Raw genomic sequence first — 24242 nt, 5'->3', positions numbered from 1 at the left:
TGAGTGTGTATTAGGGACTGACGGCAGAGTAAGTCAGCGACACCGTTTACACATGAAGAACTGTCCAGGGCTGGCAGGACTTCCCAAGGGTCAGGTCATTTCAAGGTCACCATAGGTGACACCCAAGGCCACCCCACACTCAGCTTGTGTATGAGAAACTCAACTATGGTCTCATTTTTTGGGGGGGGAAATATTAAGCATCAGAAAAGTGGTTCTGATGGAAGACAGTGGTGGGTCCCAAGAGGTTTGTAATTATACAAACACACTGCAGGCTATTTTTTAATTATTCATGAAATTTATTTTTCACTTTCAAAACTATCAGATAGATGACTTTTTGCCCTCGGTAGTTTATGGGAAATAAGTCTATTTCATTATTCTGTAAGTTCTAATGTTTTATGTGTCAAACACATACAAATTTCTGAGGTCTTATTAGCCAATCAGTGAACTATTTCATTCTCATACACTGGGTCTCTAAACTGATGGGATCTGGCCTCACTACTGTAGTGCAGCAGCCAGGTGACACATCTGCAGGGTGGGGCTCCTCCAGCAGAGCTTGGCCTGGGACCTCAGCCCTCACTCTCCGTTCTAGCCGTCAACACCCACGTGGCAGGTGAAGTGCACCCTCTGTCCATCCTTTGCCGTCTGTGTGGACATTCTGGTGTGTCAGTGAGCTGGCACTCTACACGCTGTATATAGTGCATGCATTTCACTGCAGTCTGCGGACGTCCCCTCTGCAGAACGTTTATGGAAGAACCAAGAAGCCAAGGCAGCTTAGCAAAAGAGGCTCAATGTTCATAACCCGGGGCCTTTTCCGTCTCTTTGCTAGCCTATGCGGCTGTGCCAACAGGCGGGTGGGAGGGCAACCACCACCTCACATTACATTTTCTACTTGGGTGTACTCTAGCCAGTTCAAAGCAAATTGCTTACTTTAATAATAAAGTTTACCATTTTATATTTAAAAATCAAACCATGACATGTTTAACTGAAATGGCTGTATTGTAATTAATATTTTGAGATAATTGTGATTTTGAGCTTAAAATTATATATAAAATTGTCATTTTTGTATGTGTTAAAAAACAATGTACCATGAGTAACAGTACTTTTTAGTTGAACCACATACTGATGTAAATAAAACTGAATGGAGAAACACTTACTACTTTACTAACATAGATTGTGAATGTACTTCATGGTTTTTTGCCATATGAGACCATAACAACCTTGAAAGTTGTTTAATTTTATGTGCAAAGTCCCACTAATCTGTATTCTGACTTTGCAGGCCAGCGGGTTTGACGTGTGACCTGTGCCCTCCGGCTGTCTCGCGTCTGACACTCTGGGTTATAAGGTGTAGTCTGGAAGCATCTGCAGATGCGCGTTGTACAGATAATAGCGCTGTGCAGTGTACAGCAGAGCCATTTTAGGGTTCTGTTGTACTCAAATTTTTCAGTATTTAAGTGTTTTGAATAACATACAAGTCTATTGTATAAATAATAAAATGTCACCTTATTACATGATGTCTGGTTTACTATGGAAGCCGCTCTGAGCTAAGGAGCTGTGACATGGTAAAGGTGTGTTTCTTTTTTATAACAAAAACACTGTACCAATATCTTTAATATGTAACTTTTATTATGAACATGAAGCATGTAACTTTATTAGCACTGGCTTTTCCTAAGAGCAACAACCTCAACCACCTGTAAGCTCTACCTCTGACCGCTGCCACATGCTAGCACTGACCTGGCTACCTGACACAATCACATGGTGAGCCAAGATGGCTCATAAATCTACTTTTGATAATTTCAGTGTAAAAAACAATGTTTATATTGGCTTTTATTAAATCAAGTTTGCCGGTACCTAATTCCCTTTCAGGAGATTCCTGTAAAACTGCCAGTCTAGTTTTAATCAGACTGCAAGCAGATTTCAGAATCAAGGTTTTGGAAATAATAATATGTACCAGGTTGGAATAAAGGACCCCAAACATTTAAAGAAAATTACAAGTCAAAACCAAACCTCTAAATATAAACATGCATCAACACTGACCACACACAGCAAGTCCTATCCTGGGCAGCGAAATGCCTGGCTTTCTTTTAAGTGCCAAAGAATAATATTTGGTAAAGTTCGCTGACTTTATACTTAATACAGTCTTGCTCGCTTCACATTATATGGAAAATAAAAGGAAGCCAGGGAAACCCAGATCTACAAAGATGGTTGCCTTATCATTATGAAATATTAAGTCACATCAAAAGTTTTTTTTTTTTTACAATGTCATAAGGGAATGAATTTGCAAAACATTCAAAATGTGTTGCAGTAAACATCATTAAAGATGCCCACAGCACTTCAAAAGCTGTGACGGTTGAGTGGGACTGAGCACAGGCTGAGCAGTGACAGCCTAGTGACGCTGGAGTGCAGCAGGCGCTGCAGGCTGACCGTGCCCAGAGTCAGAGCCCGCTGTACTCAGGCAGGAATCCGGCCCCTCAAATACTCCAGCACGGCAGCTGTGCCTTTCATTAATATGGCCGCTCGAGGAACTCGGAATGGATTTCCATCCAGCAGTAGTGTTCTAAATGAAAGAAACAAGAAAAGTAAACAGTTCCCACTAGTGATTCTCTTTCCGTGAAATAAAACTATCATTTGCAATTTTATAAATAAGATGTGTATTATTCCTTATGTGTCTTTTCCAAACCCAACTAAGTATATACACGACTGGAATTAAGACAACACCCAGCAGGACAGTGACTGCTGCCACATGAAGGGCACGCTATGGAGTTAACATTCACTGACTGTTGGTTTTGCCTTAACACACTTATGGTGTAGGTATCACTAATGTTTCCATTTTAAAGAGAGAAATACAAATCTGGAAAGACAGATGCCTATTCAGAATAAACAGCTCTAAATGGTGGAGCTATGACTTGAGCTACTGTTTAGTTTCTTCTCGATTTTATATGACCACACATTAGATAATAAAATTAATTTAGTCAAGTGAATAAACAAAGTGACAAGGATCAATGCCAAGAACACTCATCAAGACGGGCCTTTCACACGTCTGCCCTCCCTCTGTGGATCTGAGGGCCACATCCTAAGTCCATTATATTTGAAAATAAAACTCAATATATGAGTTCAGGGCGGGTTTGTTTCTTTCTTTATAGAATTAGTAAAATATCATGAATCAAGGGGATTTAATAACCTAAGTTTTTATATAAATAATATCAAAAGCTCATATTACATTATAAGGTTCATCTACATTTCTTCAGCTAGTTCCATGTTACTTGGTAATTCTATACTCAATTTTCTGAGCTTCTAGGAGGAAAAACCTGCAGTTGACTCTCACTGTGCACAGGTGTTGTATCTGCACAGTACTCACTCCCTATGTCTGTAACCCCAATCACTGGATCCACAGCTACGCTGAGAATAGGGGAAATTGACATCACTTACGGGTGTGCCTCCATGATGTCTGACAGGGTATCTGCAATCACACTGCAGCCAGGCTCCTTGCTGGGGCCCACTCGGTAGCATAGTTTGCATGTTCTTGTACTGTCTGTTTACAACTTCACTGTTCTAAATGGATCTGAGGAGCCAGGGATGACGGTCCACACTTACAACTCCAGCATTTAGGAGACTGAGGTAGGCAGGTACTAGAGTCTAGCCTGGGCTATATAATGAGACTCTCTGTTTCAAATATAAAACAGCCTCCACATGTAGTTCTAAATGCTGTTTAGTTTTCACAGGTACAAATGTGCCTACTAAGAAACATGCTGAGTTTCTTTCAGACATAAACTATTGTGGCATCTTCATGAGGAAGTAATAAGTTAAGGTGTTAAATACTGATGAGGTGAAATCCCAAACCTTGTATTTACTACACAGTTTAGCACTCATTAACGTAGTTCATAACTTCAGCAAACAATGAGATTTGTTTTACAAATATAAGCAACTGTATTTATTCCCTACAATTCACTAGAAATGAGGTACCAGGGCTACCCCACTGAGGTGAACAGCCAAAAAATTACATGCTGCTTTCAAGAATAAAACGGCTTTCAGCTGACATCTCAACCCCCAACTCCTTGTACTTGCTTAGCCAGAGCTCAACCGTATGCTTAGGACGCCTGCAGCTTTGGTACAACGCATTTCTGGATTTAAGGGGAAGAGTGCAACAGATGGGCCCAAAAGAACAGTGGACTATCTCTGCGTGGAGAAGAGGACGGCTCCCAGCCTGGTCACTACTGAGAGCAAGGTAAGGGTGGAAGGAAAATCAAGCGAGGAAAGACGCTCAAGGTTGGGTTTCTGAAACTGGGTGGTCTGTAATCTGACCTCAGAAATCCCCAGCAAAGCTAAGGAGGGCCAGGGCTCCCTGCTCTTTACCTCAGTGCAGTTATGTACTTATTTAAGATATATGTATTTGTGTATATTTATTTATACATATGTTTATACATATATGTTATATTAAGCCAGAAAACATCTGGTGAAACATAAAAAGGGGCAGAAGAGATGGCTCAGCCGTTAAAGGTTAGGCTCATAACCAAAAATATGAGTGGGCTGGAGAGACGGCTCAGAGGTTAAGAGCACTGACAGAGGTACTGAGTTCAATTCCCAGCAACCACATGGTGGCTCACAGCCATCTATAATGAGATCTGGTGTCTTCTTCTGTCCTGCAGGTGTACATGTAGGCAGAGTACTGTATACATAATAATAAATAAATAAATCTTAAAAAAAAAAAAGAAAAATCAGGCACTTGGTTAACCATTATTATTATAAAGTCTTAAGTTTGTTATTTCAATTTCCTGCAAGGTAAACAAAAACAAACAAACAAAAAAACAGTCAACCAATCAACTGGAAGTTACCGTAGCTGCACACAGTTGCCGAGCTCTGGGGGAATCTGCAGGAGGTCATTGTTCTGCAGGTCCAGAGTGCTCAGGTTTTCCATCAGCTTCACTTTCTGAGGGTCGATAGAGCCAACCTGATTGTTGCTGATCAGAACTGCTTCCAGTGTGGGGATGTGATACAGGACTGCAGGCATCACTCTGAACCTATTAAGAGATGGACAGGAGGGGCTGGGGAGGTGGCTCAGAGGTTAAGAGCACTGGCTGTTCTTCCAAAGGTCCTGAGTTCAATTCCCAGCAACCACCGGGTGGCTCATAGCCACCTGTAATGAGGTCTGGTGCCCTCTTCTGGCAGTCAGGCATACATTCAAGTAGAACATTGTATACATAATAAATAAATACATTTAAGAGAGAGAGATGGAGAGGAACAGGAGCCAGGTAGTTGGCACACGCCTTTAATCCCAGCACTCAGGAGGCAGAGGCAGAGGCAGGCTGATCTCCATGAGTTGAAGTCCAGCCTGTTCTACAAAGAGAGTCAAGGACAGCGAAGGCTACATAGAGAAACCCTGTCTTGAAAACAAAACAAAGAAATCTATGAACAGGACACCTCTGTGTAATAGGCTAGAGGTCAAATCATTCTTAAAAGCAGATGATCTTACTTATAAGTGGTTTAAGTCCTATATTAAAATTTTCCAGAAAATAAGAAACCAATTTTGCAATACATATTTAGCAGACATAAAAGGTACCATTGATTGTAAAAATCAAAAATAAACAAAAGCTGAGGAAGAGTCCCTCACTCATGGGTGTGACATATCTCTGGGTCTCTACAGGCTGCCCTCAGAAGAGTGCTCTTGATTTACTTTTATTAATAATTAATTAAGTTTCAATTCTTTTTTTTTTTTTCAACTTTGTTTGCCCGAGGCTTCCAGAACAAGGGCATTCTGATTCCCATCAAAAATGACTGAATGTCACAGATGCTGGCTTCACTGTCCAAACCAAACCACCAGGTGTCAGCGACATGTGTGCCGGGATAGCGCATCTCTTTCCACTACAATGATTACAATTAGTCAGATGTTTATCTTTCTTCTAAACTATGAGTTTCTTGGAGTAGTAAAACAAACAAACAAATAAACCAGGTAAGCATCAATCATGTGAACTCTGCGCAGCACTATGTTCAGCAGAGTCTAACGAGAATAAACCTGCTAGTGAGATGCAATAAACGGAAAGGCTTCCTGTCAACCAGCTCTCAGATGCCTCCTTACCTGTTAAAGCAAAGATTGATCGTTTGTAGCTTTGTCAAGGATGACATCTCTTCAGGCAAGGAGCTTAAAAAATTATTCCTAAATTGAAAATCAAAACATGGTTTTTTAAGTTTGAAAACTTTTACAAACTTAAGTCCTAAGAGGAATAAAACCACACAGGCGTGTTTGTCAATTCTTACTCTTCTGGTCTTCTGAGGATGGCCCCAGGACTACAGCATGTGACAGAAGTCTCCTGAAGCCTTTCTTTTCTATGCACAATTACTGTCTGTAGAAGCTATGCTGCACAGCCCACAGCTGTCCTGCTCTTTTCCTCCAGTCTTTCTGCTGTCAGACATGCGGGCAGATTTAGTCCTTCTATTAGTGACTTCAGGGACAGTTACAGAGAGGCATATATATAAAAGCCTGGGATCAAAACAAAAAGACAGCAGGCATGGGGGCCTCCCTTCTTCCCGATCCATCAGCTTTACACTCGGCTACCCCAGAGAAGAAAAAGCACCTCACTTAGTGCAGCCAGATCCTCCTGCCTCAACTATACGTTTTGCCAACAAACAGGTGCTCCTGCTAACAACAAGAGCACTAGGAAAAAGGCAGGCACCAGAAACACAGCTATGGCAAGGCCCAAATACAAACGCTGTGCGACCCTGAGACACATGGTGTCACTGCTTGAGCTGTCAGCTTCTCCCTGAATTTGCTCTGATTGGGTTCTATCTCTTTGCTCCAGCCTCTCTAATGTCCCGCCTGGGATGCAAGCCTGGCGCACTGTGGAGCAGCAGAGAGGGTGGCAGGGCATCATTACCTTCTTCAGAAACAGACAAGATGGGAGAGACAGTTCCCATGTACTAAATGTCATTTTACTTAGACATAGATCTACAGAACGTTTTAAAAAGTATTTTAGATAATTTTATCTCATCACTTAAGTTATAAACTACTCACAATGGCAGACTGGTTAAAATACCTAAATAATTTTACATTTTCCCTAAATTAGTTAATACACTGAAGACCAGGTTCCATACTCACCAATGAGAATATAACATAAAGACTCCAAAGTGAATCTTAACTTTTAAGGTGGCAAGTAACAGTACTATTAAGTACCTTAAATCCAAAAATGTCAATTTCTGAAGCAAGCCAAACTCCTGGGATATAAAGGAAAGTTTGTTAAAACTGAGGTTGACATCCGATACTGTTTCCTTCAGCTCAACAATCCTGAAACAAAGACAATTTAGACGTTACTACTAACTCTAGTAGTTAGTAGACAGACACAGAGGAGAAGCAGCAACATGCCTTCTGCCCGCCATGGCCCTCACTTCTCTCACAAAACTTCAGAGACTGGCTGTGCAAGAAAACTAAGAGTTTTAAAAACAACCTTACTGTGATCTGTACAAAGCTTCAATCAGACAGTAAATAGATAGTGAAGTTTAATTTAAAAACTCCCTGGTTATATATTTAACCTAATTATGACACAAAAGGAAAATTCAGACCTGGGTGGCTACTATACTATTTTGGCAGTGAACTGAATTCACAAAAGGCATTGTTAGAAACTGATAAAGCAACATGTTAGACAGCACAATATACTACGTATGTGCAAGCACTTAAACACATTTTTAATGGATTGGAGAGATGGCTCAGACAATAAGTGTCCTGGCTATTTTTCTAAAGGATCCAGTTTTGATTCCCAGTACCCATGAACTCCTGTTTCAGAAGATCCTCTGCACATGCCAGGAACTCAAGTGATTCACAGTATTACTTTAATTTGACATACTTACTTTTTTGCTGTTTATTTTTTTAATATTTATTTAATGTATGGAATTCTCTATCTCTATGTACACCTACACACCACATGAGGACATCAGATCCCATTACAGTTGATTGTGAGCTTCCATGTGGTTAGTGGGAATTGAACTCAAGACATCTGGAAGAACAGCCAGTGCTCTTAACCGCTGACCCAACTCTCCAGCCCCACACCGACTTTTTAGTAAAATGTGTTATGTGAATTATCTTTAAATCCAACCGTGGTTAAAGCAAGCTCTGAAGCCAGTTTCTAGGTTTGGCAAGTGCTACCCCTAAGCAGCTTAAGCTGAAGAGGAAGGACTAAACATCTCTAACAAATAAGCTTAAACAATAATCAATATTAGCTATGTTAATTATGTGACTGATATAACCTGCCAAATAAAATTAAGCTATAACAAACTTTTTTAGACCACCACATGAGCAAAGTGAAGATCGTCGCAGCTGGTGCTCAAAATGCAGGCAGAAACTGAGTTTCAATGTGTAACTGACAATCTTTTAAAAAGTACTGGATATACATGCATCAAGAGTCTCAACACAGTAAATTTTCTGAAAATTTGGCCTAAAAAACAGTATTTTTTAAAATTGCTATAAGTAACAACAGCATGTAGCTAAGTTAGATTTTTAAAATATTACTTATGGAATAAGGAAATAAAAAATCAAATAGGTAAATACATATGGTAAATAAAGCATTCAAGAAACAAATTACACGTAAAATTCCAAATAGCTTAAAATAAAACATTACTAAGTTAACATCTATATCAGTGACTGTATGTAATGTCCTTCCATTTCCTTCAGTACTTTATGAATATTCATTATGAATTATAAGCGCAGAGTGGCTTAGAAGCACTCTAACAGCAAGGAAATCTGTGCTATCTGTCTTCTTTGGCTTTCTAAGTTGCTAAAAAAAAATCGAGCATCCCTGGTAAGAGAACAGCATCCTGCGTAAGAACTTGGCTGTGGGGTAAAATAGGAAGCAAACCCTAAGTGAGTGAGTGCAGTGAGGCCAGCAGCATCTCGTGCAGCTCTCCACCCTTAGGCCATCAGCCAGCATGGACCAGGTCTGCCCACACACACCGTGTGCATCTGGTAGCAAACCAGCCGTCCTCTTAGCCATCAGCCAGCATGACCAGGCCTGCCCACACACACCGTGTACATCTGGTAGCAAACCAGCCATCCTCTTAGCCATCAGCCAGCATGGACCAGGTCTGCCCACACATACCGTGTGCATCTGGTAGCAAACCAGCCATCCTCTTAGCCATCAGCCAGCATGACCAGGCCTGCCCACACACACCGTGTGCATCTGGTAGCAAACCAGCCGTCCTCTTAGCCATCAGCCAGCATGACCAGGCCTGCCCACACATACCGTGTGCATCTGGTAGCAAACCAGCCGTCCTCTTAGCCATCAGCCAGCATGACCAGGCCTGCCCACACACACCGTGTGCATCTGGTAGCAAACCAGCCGTCCTCTTAGCCATCAGCCAGCATGACCAGGCCTGCCCACACACACCGTGTGTGTCTGATAGCAAACCAGCTGTCCTCTTAGCCCTTCCACAAAAGGCAGCAAAGGACAGGTCTCCTTTCGTAATGGGATATCTTGCTCCAAGACCTACGTCCCCAGTGTTCTCTGTAAATAGGACATAGTTTTAAGTTTACCCTTTTAAACATCTGAAAATCTGGGCCGTTTTATGAAAGCAATTCTATTTTTTTTTTTCCTTCTTGATACAGCAGCCTTCATCACACTATCTGTTCCCTTGTGTTCTGTTTGTTTATACCTGTTTTCTTTAGGTGCCTGTTTGTCTACTAAGGCATTAAGTATGATGTTGCTGTACTGCACAGGCAAGGAATCTAGGAGCAGCTAGCCACAGACAGACACAGCACGTGCAGTACTGCTGAGTTTCCTCACCAGGACCTGTCCTGTCTTGCAGGCTGTGTGCAGTGAGATGTCAATCATCCGGTGCAGACAGTTAACAAACTCTTAAAGTTCAACAATATACTAACCTTCTCGTATAACCTAACGATTTTGCGAATTAATGCCAACAGTGGCATACTGAAAGGAACAAACGGCAGCAGACGGCTGGAGTGAGGACGTCCTCCACCTACACTCAGACACTGGCAGCTCAGGGATGTGGCGTTCCTTCTATCGCTCTAAGTAAGAAAAGTCAGTAACTCAAGCTTCCCTCACCTGAGCCTGCAAGGGAATCAATCACTCTCATCCCTGCAGGCCTGGGCCTGGGCGTTCTCTCAGGACTCTGCCGTACTTCATCCCACAAGACTAATAATCAAATGTTCTCAACAGTCCAAACAGATGTAATCACCCACTTCCCAAGTTTACAGCTTACATGGGGAGTTTTAAGATACTGTACATCCAAGGCCAGCCTGGTCTACAAAGCTAGGCTAGGACAGCCAAGGCTACACAGAGAACCCCTGTCTCGAAAAACAAAAAACAAACAAAAAAGATCCTGTACATTGCTCAGAACAGTGGGACCACAGTTTGCAACAACCCTCTAACACTGACAGTTCAGGAAACTAACACTTGCTTTCCAAGATGCAACTGAAAAAAAGAGGCCAACCTGAAGAGAGCATCATTGGGTGATCCTACCTTTTTGGAATCTCACACAGGTGATTCTTACTGAAGTTGACAGTAGTGATGATGTTGCTTTTTGTGGCATCAAATATGTCATCAGGAATCAGGGTTGCTTGTTTATCACTAGATAAAAGGTGGTTTAAAAATAAAAACATTCTCAACAATCCAAAAAATTATAATCATAATTCCCTATTTCTAAAAGCCTTTACATATTTTGCCAAAACATTCCAGGTAGCTGATGTTCTGTGAGCTGCTCAGAAGGCTCTTCCCTGCTCATGCTCAGTCACACCAACAGAAACAAAGGCATCCTGAAAACCGGAAACTTAGAGAACGCAAGGTCCATTTCTCTACCTGAGACTGGAACTAAATCTGATTTTAAAACTAAGCTTTCCTTTGAAATCTGGGACACCTGCCGGCTCTGGAGACTGACAGACAACAGGTGCAACCATGTGCAGGTTCTGTGCAAGCATCCACACACCTCTGCACTCCTCTACTGTGTGGCAGGAGACAGGCTGAACTCACTATTTGTGCTGCCACGCTGATGAGCTTTGTGGCCCATCCTGGCTTTGAGATTAGAATCTGAAGCAGTCTTTAACATTTATGCCACCGCTTTTGCAAATGTAAATACATATAATAATGTTGTATGACTAGAAAAATACAGAATAGGTACAGGGGAGTCACTTTCTCTTAGTGAGGTGTCGTAACTGCCACAAACACTAAATGGTGGCAACAGGAGGTGAGAACAGTGTGAACAGGAGGTGAGGACAGTGTGAACAGGAGGTGAGGACAGTGTGAACAGGAGGTGAGGACAGTGTGAACAGGAGGTGAGGACAGTGTGAACAGGAGGTGAGGACAGTGTGAACAGGAGGTGAGGACAGTGTGAACAGGAGGTGAGGACAGTGTGAACAGGAGGTGAGAACAGTGTGAACAGGAGGTGAGGACAGTGTGAACAGGAGGTAAGGACAGTGTGAACAGGAGGTGAGGACAGTGTGAACAGGAACCTTCCCCCTGAGAGGCTCCTACCAACTCAGTTGGATGAGGAGCCGCATGGCAGCTTATTGGTTCTTTAAGGAATAGTTATCATCTCTCCACCCTAACGCCATATTGGAAGGCGTATGAGCAAAAGCATTGGCAGCAGTGTTGGCAGCACTGCACACCCTCACTGCTGCTCCACACGTCACTACAGAGCGCCTGACAAAAACTCTGCCTCTGCAGGGTGATCCAGATTCTTTCACTCATCTGACACACTTCCACAATATATAGGAGCTTTAGTGCCTCCCCTTACTCTGTTCACAGATGTTGCCAGTGTTCAGTGTTATGTGTTCCCAGAATGCAGCGCAACTATGAGACATCATCGCCGTTCCATTCACAAACTCGAGGCAATCACTTCTCACACTGCTTGTTAGTTAGTCAGGCTTTTCATTAACTAAATGATAGTTTCTTAAACAGGCACACCCTCAACATGAAACTTTCTCTAAATGCTGTTACTAAATTTGAGAACTTAAATACCAAACTATCACTCGTATTCTTAAAATAAAATCTTACCACAAAAATGTTAACATCAATTCATTTGTCTCTCTCACATTTTGCAGTTGATACTGCTTTCAAGCAAATATTCTGGATAGGGAGGCTAGGCAGGAAGAGAACGACAGGACCTCTGCAGCCACCTGCCTCCCACAGACGACACTGCCTTTGCAGCAAAGCCCACCTCATTCCCCATGAGGTTAACCCTGTATCCTTTATTAAAAATCACACACAACAAAACGCTGAAGGGATGGCTCAGTGGTTAGGGCACTGGCTGCTATCAGAGCACACAGGTTTGATTTCTAGCACCCACATCATGCCTCATAGGCTTCTCTACCTCCAGTTCCAGATCTCACGTTGCTTTTGGCCTCCTGGGGTACCTGGCATATATGAGGTGCATAGACATACAGACAGGTAAAACATGCAGGTAGAATCACAATAAAATAGATTCTATTTTAAAAGGGGGGGTGCAGAGCATAAGTTCTTTCTCCTCAGTGTGCCATCCCCCAATTAGTTCACTGCATTAGTATAACAACCTCCTTCCTACAACACCTCTCCACGGACACTCAGCCTCCACCTCCTTCCCGAACTTCTCCTCAGATACTCAGCCTCCATGTCCCTCCCACACCTCTCCTCAGATACTCAGGAGCTCCATCTTCTTCCCACAATACCTCTCCCTGATACTAAAGCACTCTACCTCTCTGACTCAAGGTCTGTTTTGAGCCAAATTTTAAACTGTTCTGTGACCCAAGTAACCTACAAAGGGGAATCTTTTCCAATGACTCTGTTTTTGTCCCCACTAGCTGTCCTGTCTCTGAAGGACTCTTTCTCAAAACTTTCCCATGGGCCTTGCAGTAGGATGCAGATAGAACGCATACCTGTAGCTAATAGCTTTGCCGTGACTGGTCAGGCACTGCCTGACTCTCCCATGCTATGCAGAGGGACAGTGTGAGGCCTGAATGAGAAGAGCCTCCAGTGTCTTGTCTTTGAATACTTGGTCCAGGTTGGTGGAGCTGCTCGGGAAAGACTAAGAGGTGTGACCTTGTTGGAAAAGGGAATGCTTTGAGGGTTCAAAAGCCCGCACCATTCCAGTTAGCTCTCCTCCCCTCTCCCTTTCTGTCTGTCTGTCTCTTTCTCTCTGCCTCACGCTGCCCTAGCACTATGCCTACCTGCCTGCTGCCAGGCTCTCTACCGGTTATGGACTCGAACTCTTTGCAACCGTGAGTCTAACTGTGAGCCCCAAATTAAGTGCTGTATTTTATGAACAGCCTTGGTCACGGTGTTCTGTGCATACCTATAGTCGAGCAGCTTCAGGGTGACTATGGCATGGGTGTTGACTCTGCATTCACTTGGTGTTCTGTGACACGGTGTTCTGTGACACGGTGTTCTGTGACACAGTGTTCTGTGTTCTGTGACACGGTGTTCTGTGACACGGTGTTCTGTGACACGGTGTTCTGTGACACGGTGTTCTGTGTTCTGTGACACGGTGTTCTGTGACACGGTGTTCTGTGTTCTGTGACATGGTGTTCTGTGACATGGTGTTCTGTGACACGGTGTTCTGTGACACGGTGTTCTGTGACATGGTGTTCTGTGACACGGTGTTCTGTGACACGGTGTTCTGTGACACGGTGTTCTGTGCATACCTATAGTCGAGCAGCTTCAGGGTGACTATGGCATGGGTGTTGACTCTGCATTCACTTGGTAGTGTCATGGCAGTATCAGGAACAGAATCATTTTGAGTAGTTCCATCATCTGGAAAAGAAAAGTTATATAAAGTAAATATTAATATTATACAGCCATCTTTAAACTGTTAACAATATATATAAATATTCATAATTTCTATATAGTACTGATAATGCCCATAAGTCATATATTTTAGTCCCAATAACTGAGACCTCATTTAAGAGAAGCATATCAATAGAAAATAAAGTTCTTCAGTATAATTTCAAGTACTGCCTCCCCACCCCACGCAAAATCATCCCACTGTTGGAAAATTTAGCAATTAGAAAGAACTTTCATAAAATAACTACAGCATTTAACAAAAAACCTTTCTCTTGTGCAAAATAATATGGCCCAGTGGAAAGACCCTGCCAACATCAGAAAACTACTCAAACGTCTAACAATAATGTACCTATACTTTTATTTAGGATATAATAGAGCTAATTATTTTCAGTCACTTAAAACATGGTGATGCTTTGTATAGTGATGCTTTTGGATACTACACCACTAAGGAGTTTTCATAGGCAAATGCCAAGACTTTACAACAGACATTGTCCTCACACAAATACTCACATATCCAAGCCACCTTACTAACCAGAAACCAGCACTGTCATCTGACAGCAGCAGCAACAAAACAGAAAATCTACACTTTTAATGAAATGGGTTTAAGACTTGAAAATGTCAAAATATAAAAAAGTAAGCTATCAGCTTTCAACAATGGGAGGGGATGGGCCATCCCAGGGTACACTAGTAAGAAAAAGAGGCAGAACAAAACAAATTCAAGAAGACCCCATTTCAAACAACAAAACAACTAAGCCAGATGATGCAGGGTTTAATCACCCCCAGAGACGGAAGCCCGCGGCTCCCTGTGGGTTCCAGTCAGCTTGTGCTATACAGTGAGAGCCAGTGTCAAAAACAAACAAATCAACAACATAGAAAACACACAACAGACCAGAGAATGATAAGTGGTACTGACCTTGTGCCATCGCAGAGACACCCTATGGACACCTGAGGAGCATGCTAAGTGAGCAAGCGCATTTCTCTTGTGTTATCAGTTATGTGTTAATCAAGGATTAAAATGTATGGACATTACTGGGAATCAACAGAATCTACTTTGAGAGAATGGATAAACAATTACGCCCCATGCAAACACAACGTGAATGCTTTACTCATAAAAACAGAACAGAAATAAAAGACAACAAGCAAAACATTAGCACTGATTAAATGCTTTGCTTTTTATAGAACTTCCCTAGCAGTTTGGTCATATTCCTTTACAGCTTTAATTTTGTTTTTGTTTTTGTTTTTAAATGTGAATGGATGGTTTCCTGAATGCAGTACCCTCATAGTCCAGAAGAGAGTGTCATATTCCCCAGAACTAGAATTACACATAGTTGTGAGGAGCCATGTGAGTGTGTGAGCCCTGATCCTCTGAATGAGCGGCCAATGTTCTCAACTACTGAGCCATCTTTTCAGCCCTTGGTCATACTACTGTAAAAGATATATAATGTACTGTCAAAATTACATAAGGAATGACATAATATTAAATCATTAAAAACAAATGTGATAACCATTCTAATATACCATGTTGAGCATACATTATCAAGATAAGACACTCTCCATTTCCAAAAAGTAAATTTAAGTAAGAGCCAGAGAGCCTTAAAGTGTATAAAAATACATTCACTTTCTATATATCTTTGCATACTTTTTTTTTTAAATCACTATGCAGGAAAAAAAAATGTTAAAAATTTCAAATCAAAAAGACCTACCAAATGAATACAATGAATAAAATTTCAGAGTAATGGGAACGAAGTACTTTAAGTTTACAAAGAGATAATACAACTTGTTAAAAGTGCAAGTAGTTGACCAAATCATGGCTGAAGAGAGAAAATGGCTGAAGAGAGAAAATAGCTAAAGGCGCTTCCAGCATCTCGGTGAGACGAGAGAGCAAAGGAAGATGAACCCAGGGAAAGAACAGACCGAAAGGATACGCAGGTGTGAGGGACACAGTGATGGACATAGGCTCAAAGAATATCCTCCTGAGAGGACTGGGAATCTGTGCAACCTAGAAATGCTCAGTAAAGAGGTGGGGCCTGAGAAGGAAGTCAGAAACCAAAGCTTGTTGTCAAAAAGAATTTACAAAAACTTGCCACCTTTGTAAAATTTTACTTTGAAGACTGTGTTATTGTTTGGTTATCCTCTGTTGAAGGAAAAGAAAAAGAAATGGATAGTTATTTTCTGAGAGACCTACAAAGAAGAGAATTTTATTTTTAATCACCAAAAATAAAAAAAGAACAAGAAAAAGAAGAAACTACACATAAGTCACTAATGCAAAGGCAGAAGAGATCCTATGTCTAGACTTATTATGACACATTTACCTACAAACTATTTGTGGCTATCCTGGAACTCATTAAGTAGGTCAGGCTACGAAGAGACTGCCTGCCTCTGCCTCCCTGAACCCTGGGACCACAGGTGGGCAGCACAGCAGCAGGCTCACCCCATGAACCACTACAATGCCTCTGCATTCTGGGACCACAGGTGGGCAGCACAGCAGCAGGCTCACCCCATGAACCACTACAATGCCCCTGCACCCTGGTGTCACAGTATCAGACACTGACAGTAGAACACAGCAAAGACCTGGCAACACAATGGTGACCCAAACACTGCTCCTAAGTACAAACCTTCAATGCAACTGAGGACAAAACACAAACTGTACCACTTATTTCCAATTTGTAGGTAGTTCTCTGTGGTTACATTAGCAATTCACCATAAACTCAAAGCATTTGTTTTACATTTATTCTCAATGTTTTAGAGGTGAGGAGCAGAGCCAGGGCTTCATTTATGCATAGCCAGTGCTCATGGACTGCAGTCATTTAACACACAAGCTCCCTAGGAGGTGGGTCCTTCACAATTCTAGAATGGGCTGGGTGGTTTAGAGGAAAGAAGCTGTCTCTCCACTACGGGAGAATTTGTTTCCTTCCCTTTCTCACTTTTAGAAGATGCACAAGATCCTTGGTTCACAGCCTTTTTCTTCCTCTTCAAAACTAGCAATGGTGCGTTGTTTGCATAGTTTGTAATACAGAACTTCTTCTGCATCCCAAATCTACTTTTAGGAATTCAGGTTACACTGTGTTCACACAGTTAACCTAGAAACCCTTAAGTCAACTTCCCTCTGCTTGGCTTCTGGCTTATGCCATGCAGTCCACAGTATTTGCCACAGCAGCCCATGGAAAGTGATTTTTAAACTTCCATTTAAAACATCCAAAAAGACAGGATCTCACTCTGTAGCCCTGACTGGACTAGAAATCACTGTGTAGACTAGGATGTCCTCGAACTCATAAAGATCAGTCTGCCTGTTCCTCCTGAGTGCTGGAATTAAAGGCGTGCTCAAACTCCCGGTTTTTCTGTTTATGTAGTTTCTGGAAAGAATAAAGCTGTAAATGTGGCTTCTTTATTCACATATGAATAAAGGCTGTATAACAGAAACATGTGCATGTAATTGGAAGTTCATGTGTTTTTTGTTTTTGAGATAAGGTCTCCAGTAGTCCAAGTTGGCCTCACACCTATCCTGGAAAGCACCGTGCAAAGGAGGAGGACTTTCAACTCCTGAGCCTCCAACTTCTGTCCCCAAGAAATGCATTTGCAGATATGTACCAATATGTCAAGCCTTGCTTCTTAACCTATGAAAATGTGAGGGCTTCTGACATGTCTCAGTAGGTAAAAGCTGTGGCACAACCTGGTGAACATTCCAGGAACCCACAGAGAGAGCAGTCCTGAAAGTCACCTTTGACATCGACATAAGAGCTTATCCTTGTACACATAATAGTAATAATTTAAACACTAAGCACCCACAAAAAAACAAACAAAACAAAAACAACCTTTGGGGCTGGTAAGACAGCTTAGCAAGTAAATGCGCATACCAGCAAGCCTGACTCCCTGAGTTTGATCCCTGGAACCGACATGGCAGAAGGTGGTTACTCCTCCCACTGTTCTCTGACCTCCACCCACGTACGTGGCATGCATGTGACCCACGCAGCAACAGTGAAGTTCTGGGATGGTTTCTTACACAGTGATACTTTTTCCTTCAATCGCTAGTTTACACCAAAATGATGGGCATGAAATACAAGCTGAGGTTTATCATACTATCAGTAACACATTAAAAAGTTAGGGGGGTGGAGGGATGGCTCAGAGGTTAAGAGCACTGACTGCTCTTCCAGAGGTCATGAGTTCAATTCCCAGTAACCACATGGTGGCTCACAACCATCTATAATGAGATCTGATGCCCTCTTCTGGCCTGCAGATGTACATGCAGGCAGAGCACCATATACATAAAATATAAATAAATCTTAAAAAGAAAAAACCAAGAAGTTAGTAGTGGTGCACGCCTTTATTCTCAGTACTTGGGAGGCAAGCGCAGGAGGCTCTCTATGAGTTGGAGGTCAGACCTTATCTACATAGCAAATTCCAGGACAGCCTGGACTGCATAATGAGACCCTGTTTCAAAACAAAACAAACAAACAAAAAAACCAAAAACGTTAAAGACAAACTGACTGCATACTTTTCTACCCAACTTTTACCATAGCTCACCAAAACCGTGAACGGAGTGGACACACCGAAATCTCACTCACACATTCACAAGCCAGCACCAAGGAACCCATAGGCTTTTTAAAAATCCAAGCTTTTTAAAGGAATGCACACTCCTGTTTCAGAGCTAAAGCGCTGGATGTGCACTACTCTCATTAGGGGCTGGACAGACTGCTCAGTGGTTAGAGCTTGGGCTGCTCTTGCAGAGGACCTGGAATCAGTTCACAGAGCCCACACAATGGTTCATAAGCAACAGTTCCAGGAGACCCAGCGTTCTCTTCTGGCCTCTGCAGTCACTGAACGCACATATGCATACACAAACATGCATATGCATACACGTAGGCAGACTACCCATGAAAAGAAAAGAAATTAAGCCTTGTAATGGCAGTTCATAACAGGTAGGTATCAATGCAAATCTGAAGGACTGAGACCAAGCATCACAATCATGAACTCAAGAGCTTTCTAAAAAGATCTATTTTTGCTTTGTGTGTTTGAGTGTTTTGCCCTCATATATGTATATGCACCGTGTGCATGCCTGGTGGCCTGGTGAGCTGCTCTGTAAGCACTGGGAAACAACCCTGGTCCTGTACAGGAGCAGCAAGTGCTCTTACTTGCTGATGCATCTCCCCAGCCCCTTAAGCACCTTTGTAAGCGACAGCCTGTATTAATATAGAATTTGAACCACACATGCCAGGCACTCTTTCTCTAATAAAAATAGTGAAAGACCATTTAAATTGGTGTCCTGTCAAGACCACCACTCTTCATATATCCCTTCAAAGGCAGCGGCGGTACCTTTGATCTTGCTTCGCAGGTACTTGAGGACTTCCTGAGTTCCTTTCTGAAAGGGTGGAGACAGAGGCACGTTATCAGCAAGGCACACTTGGAAGTTTTGTGCATCAACATATATATCTGAATTTTAATTTTAAAATAAGGTGCTAAATTCTAATAGTACTTACAGCTATAATTTCTCTTCGAATTGTTCTTAGAGGATTTCCTTCTAGTGCCAGGAATTTCAAGTGAAGGTTTCCCAATAAGCAGGGCAGACTACATAACAGATTGATTTCAGGGAAGCATTACAGTAAGTCTAAGTCAGTCAAAGGCATGACTGTAAAGTAGCAAACGACAGCATGTCACGTACAGCTGCTGAAGCATCTGCTCCAGCTGCCCAGTGCTCACACAGACTAAGACCACCAGCCGGGAGCAACCTGCAGCCAGTGACAAATCAGACTTCAGCCAATCACAGCACAGCATCTCTAAAAACTAACAAGTTCCAAGCTCTCAGTTTGTAAGATTCTAATTCAGCGGTGCCTCCCAATCTCTGTCTTTTCAGAGTCCTAACTGATCTCAAACCCATCTAGGAAACTGCTGCCCACCCATTGGAAAATCCCACGGTGTTGCAGGCATGAGGAGGCTGTCTGTCTCCTGACAAGTGGGTCCAGCAGCACCGGGAAGTCTTTTATGAGAAAGTCTGGAGGGCACAGACAGCTTACGAGGCTGGAAACTGCACCCCCCCCCTTCTTCATCCAGATCAAAGCCTCGCTTGTGTCCTTGTTGTATAAACCCAGAAGTCTCATGGTAAGATCTGCAGGCTAATCCTTTCCTAACACCATGATCTGTGACCTCCACCGTTCTCTCCTTATCTCTCTGCTCTTTCCAACCCCAACGCAGACAGCCACCAGCTGTAGAGACAGCTCATCCCCCTGGGCTATCACCCCGTTCCATCTCTCCCCACTGCCACTGCAGCCACATTACACCGCTGTCAACAACCAGGACAGAGAAGGGTTTCTCAGTGACAAGTATCACTAAGCTAAACTGAGAGGTCATTTTTAAAGCCCGCTACTCATAAAACCCTTCCCAAAGCACCACACTCACCCCCACTAACTGGCTGCTTTATGGGCTTGCACTCAGTGTCTTCGTGGTATGTCTGTGGCTCTGACCTAAGAAAAACTGACTATTGGCCTAAATTCTTAGACTTCCCCACTTGAACGCTATTCAGTTTCCAAAGTGATGTGTGTGCTGTCTCCTCCTGACATATAGATTACACACCAACTTTCACACGAAATTTGCATCCTGGCTTATAGATCAGCTGGTGGAACGCAGGGGCCGCCTGGTCCTGAGCATGAGTGTGCTCTTAGGTGGACCTGTGCCAGGCAACTAACCCGCTAACTAACTAATCTCGGTCCCAGCTAAGTTCTCCAATCATAAATCCTGCAGTGGCCAAGGACTTCAAGTTTCTCTCAACTCTATGTTCGTCATCCAAGCCCAATAAACACAAAGTACTTGCTCTGTCAAGAAACAGACAGTAACTATCTGGAGCTGAAGCCATGCATGAAAAAGATACAAAAACAGCCCTTAGGAGTTCTGAAATGTGTCTACACATCTGCTTCCATTAATGTGTTAACGTGGCTGACAAGGAAAAGAAGTAAGCCTGCATATGATATGAGCTCAATATAGAGCTAACAGGGTTTTTTTTAATGGACTTAGAAAAATTAATTATAATCCAATGCAGAATAAATTCTACTTTATAGCCATTTTGCCTTTAAACATACCTACTAATGTCATTGTTGCTTAGGTCAAGCCTCTCCAAGGACTGCAGCAGGGCTATCTCCTCAGGAACAGCCTGCAGCTTGTTGCCCCTGAGGTCCAGCACAAGGATGGCCTGCAGGTGCTGAAGATGCTCTGCTCCTAACGTTTGGATCTGGTTCTCGGCCAGGTGCAGTTCCTATGAAATCAGGGACAAGAAATTCCAGTGGAAACAAGTGTGAGTACTCCTAGTTTTAAATCATTGAATCATAAAGAAAAAACAACATTGTAATTATCATGATATTTAGATACAACCTATTTTAAAGCTAAAATATGATGGAAGGAAAACACTTTTCTGACAATCTCAAAATAATTACTGTTAAACCTAGCAAAAACAGTTTTACAAGACTAAATCAGAGAAACAATTCATTAATGATATTTACAGAAATAAAAGTATAAATCTAAATGCAATACTAATAAAAACTAGTTTCAGTACAAATGAACCCATTCACAACTGTTTCCATGGTAACAGAATATTATCACCAGTGACCATTATATATACCAACCTCCTGAAAGAACCTACAGTTACCAATAAAAACTTAGCATAGTGCTGCTGTTAAATTATCAGTATTGCCTAATAATTGCCTGCTGTTGTTAATTTACCAGTATTGCCTAATAATTTTTATTATCAGGCCTATAATTATCATTATAGCAGTATTTTCTAACCCACTAGCAATCAATCAAAACACAGTCACCTATTATATTTTAAAATAGCCTAGTTAGCCTGGGGCAGGGCAGATATTAATACTCTAAACTACCTCCCATAGCAAAGCAGGTAGCCCACACCTGCCCCAATCCCATGCCATCTGCTACTAATACTTTCTATCAAGCTACCTCCCGCCCATAATCCCATACACTTGCTAATTATCACCATCTGGGCCAAGTCTCCATCCGTGCCAGCCATGTGCTTCTCTTCCACCTAACCCATGATGGCAGCCTTCTTCTCCTCTCTTCTCCGGTCTCCCTTCTTCCTCCCCAAGATTCTCTCTGTCTCCCCAAACCCAGGAACCTTAGCCATTCCTAGCTCATTTGCCTGCCCAGGGGTGACAGCCTTTTATTAATTAGTATCAAAATACATCAGTCCAACCTCCAACACTATAGTGGATGGAATTCCCCACTGCCACAGTTCTATTTAAAAGAAACTTGCCTGACACCAAAAAGAACTAAAGCACAGCCAACCTAAAAGGAGGTGGAGCCAACGTTACACCTAAAGCCAAAGGGTTAGTTCTGCAAATGCGACTGCGCAGGTCACCCAGGGAGGTGGCAAGCTAAGGAAGGAGGCCCACGCCCTCTGGCTCCCACTCGCCCTGCAGAGCACAGCGCCTCACAACATGACCCTTCTGTAGGCACAACTGCTCACCACACGAAGTACACAAAAGCTACTTCTGAAAATGATTAGTTCTTTTCACTGCCAACAAAACATCAGTACTCTCAGAAGTAGACTGAAGTTTTGAAAGATATTAAAAGAGAAAAATAACATCCATAGATGATGCCCAAATGATTAGCTAGTTTTTAAAAACCTCAATTTATAAGTTTTGGAAAACATAGAGTGATGTAAGTATTAACTAAGTTGTACCTTTAGTAGCTTACAAGAAAAATCAGGGAGAACACGTAATTTATTCCTCCGCAAATAAAGCAATTCCAGTGACTCCATGCTGCCCACATCAGAAGGCACTGTCTCCAGGAGATTGTCATCACAATCCAAATGCTTTAATCCTACAATACATTTTCAGAGACAATAAAAAAGAAATAAACACAGAATAATTTATTACACAATTAAATACAAAAAAACATAAAATCATAATAAACATCACAACAAAGACTTCTGAACATATTCCTATGGATGTGACAATCAAAAGTAGATAAACATCCTTCAACCCAATAAATAAAAATTGATTTTTACATTTAATTAAAGAGAAATAGTAATGTGGAAATCAATATTGAACAGTCCAGGCCACCTCTGAAATACAGTTAAAAACAAAGTTTTCAGGTACTCTGCTAAACTACTTTGAAGTATAAGCTGTGTGAAGCGTGCTGCTTCCAATTCCTGCTCTTTAAAGGAGCTCACTGCAACTGAAGGTGTCTCAGAGTGCGTGTGTGTTTGGTGAATGAGGGAATGTGATGACATGGCACACACCTACTTGTATTTTTACACACGCTTTCGATTTCTACTCCTCCCTGTTATTTCATCCATCCATTTTGCTTCTTCCTTTTTTCCCTGTCTTCTTTTCTGTGGTGAACGTTATGCGTGATGTGTATGTTCGCTCATGGGTGCATGTGCTTGCGATGTGAAGAGCAGATGTTGCTATTTGGTGTCTTCTATTTTTTCCACCTTGCTTTCTGAGACAGGATCCCTTAATGACCCAGGGCCTCAATGATTAGGCCGGTGAATCCCAGTGTTCCTGTCACCACCTCCCTAGGACTGAGATTCTACATGTGTGTCAGGGATCCAAACGCAGACCTGCAGCCTTGTACACAACCACTTTACCAACGGAGGAGCCATCTCTCTAGCTCCCACACGCTGTCCCTGATGCCTACGCCAATCTGCCCAACAAGATGGAACACTGTACTTGAAGCATGGCTTCACTTTCAGGGTCTTTACTCTCCTGGATAGTTCTCCTTTGTTTGTTTTGGAGAGAGGGTGTCCTCCTCCCCTCTGTGAGGCTCAAGCTGGCCTCGAATCTGGGTGGACAAAACTCTTGCTTCACACTCCTCAGTGCAGAGACTGCAAAGGCACAGCACCACTTAGCCTGGTGTGTGCCCTTCTTTTCCAGAAAAATAAAACTGTTTGGGTACAGGTGTTCTCTAAGGACTGAACAAGCACTTTTCTCCTGCAACCAGAGTCTCCCATTCTAAGACTAAAAACATTTTTCAAAAATTCATCCTCAACCCTCCAAAGAACTGGAATAAACAGAACGAAAGCTGCACTGCCTACAGTTTCTTTGCTTTTAATGTATGAAGAAGCTAACCACTTAAAAAAATAGAGTAATGCTATTTTTAACTTCTAAAAAAAGTGGGTTTTTAAAAAAGTTTATTATAAGTGTGTGTGTGTGTGTGTGTGTGTGTGTGTGTGTGTGTGTGTTCTGCCTGTTCCAACAGCTTACATATTACCTGAGTAGAACAGTGGGAGAGGGTGAACTGATCACTCAAATCTATAAAACTCTATAAACAAAGTTCTCGGCAGGGGCTGGATAGATAGACAGCTTTTCTTAGCTAAGAGCACTGGGTCTCTTTCAGAGAACCCAGGTTCAGTTCCCAGCACCCACATAGTGGCCTGTGACACAAACCTCCCATCATGGCAGTTCCAAGGGATCGCTTCTGACCTCGGCAATTGTGATGCAAATACAAGGCATGCAGGCAAAACACCCACCCATATAAAATGAATAAAGCCTA

The 24242-nt window shown here is 42.3% G+C and overlaps 1 protein-coding gene across 4 annotated transcripts in view; it reads right to left on the bottom strand.

The window, feature by feature from the left end:
* Positions 1–1605: 1605 nt before the first annotated feature.
* The window catches only part of LRRC40 (leucine rich repeat containing 40), a 36254-nt gene continuing 13617 nt past the window's right edge, over positions 1606–24242 (bottom strand). For 2 of the 4 annotated variants that reach the window (XM_084757054.1, XM_084757056.1), the window contains 10 exons: positions 22426–22565; positions 20816–20988; positions 19223–19310; positions 19059–19104; positions 13610–13718; positions 10458–10565; positions 7163–7273; positions 6071–6148; positions 4830–5015; positions 1606–2554 (listed from right to left, as the gene is read on the bottom strand). In XM_084757054.1, the coding sequence (XP_084613180.1) occupies positions 2449–2554; positions 4830–5015; positions 6071–6148; positions 7163–7273; positions 10458–10565; positions 13610–13718; positions 19059–19104; positions 19223–19310; positions 20816–20988; positions 22426–22565 (1145 nt within the window). In that variant the 3' untranslated portion in view covers positions 1606–2448. The remainder of the gene's footprint in view (positions 2555–4829; positions 5016–6070; positions 6149–7162; positions 7274–10457; positions 10566–13609; positions 13719–19058; positions 19105–19222; positions 19311–20815; positions 20989–22425; positions 22566–24242) is intronic. The other 2 variants (XM_084757055.1, XM_084757057.1) reach the window with 1 other exon arrangement.

The sequence above is a fragment of the Acomys minous genome, assembly GCF_964271855.1.
Source record: "Acomys minous genome assembly, chromosome: 14".
NCBI classification, from domain to species: domain Eukaryota; kingdom Metazoa; phylum Chordata; class Mammalia; order Rodentia; family Muridae; genus Acomys; species Acomys minous.
This window is presented reverse-complemented; position numbering and strand designations above follow the sequence as displayed.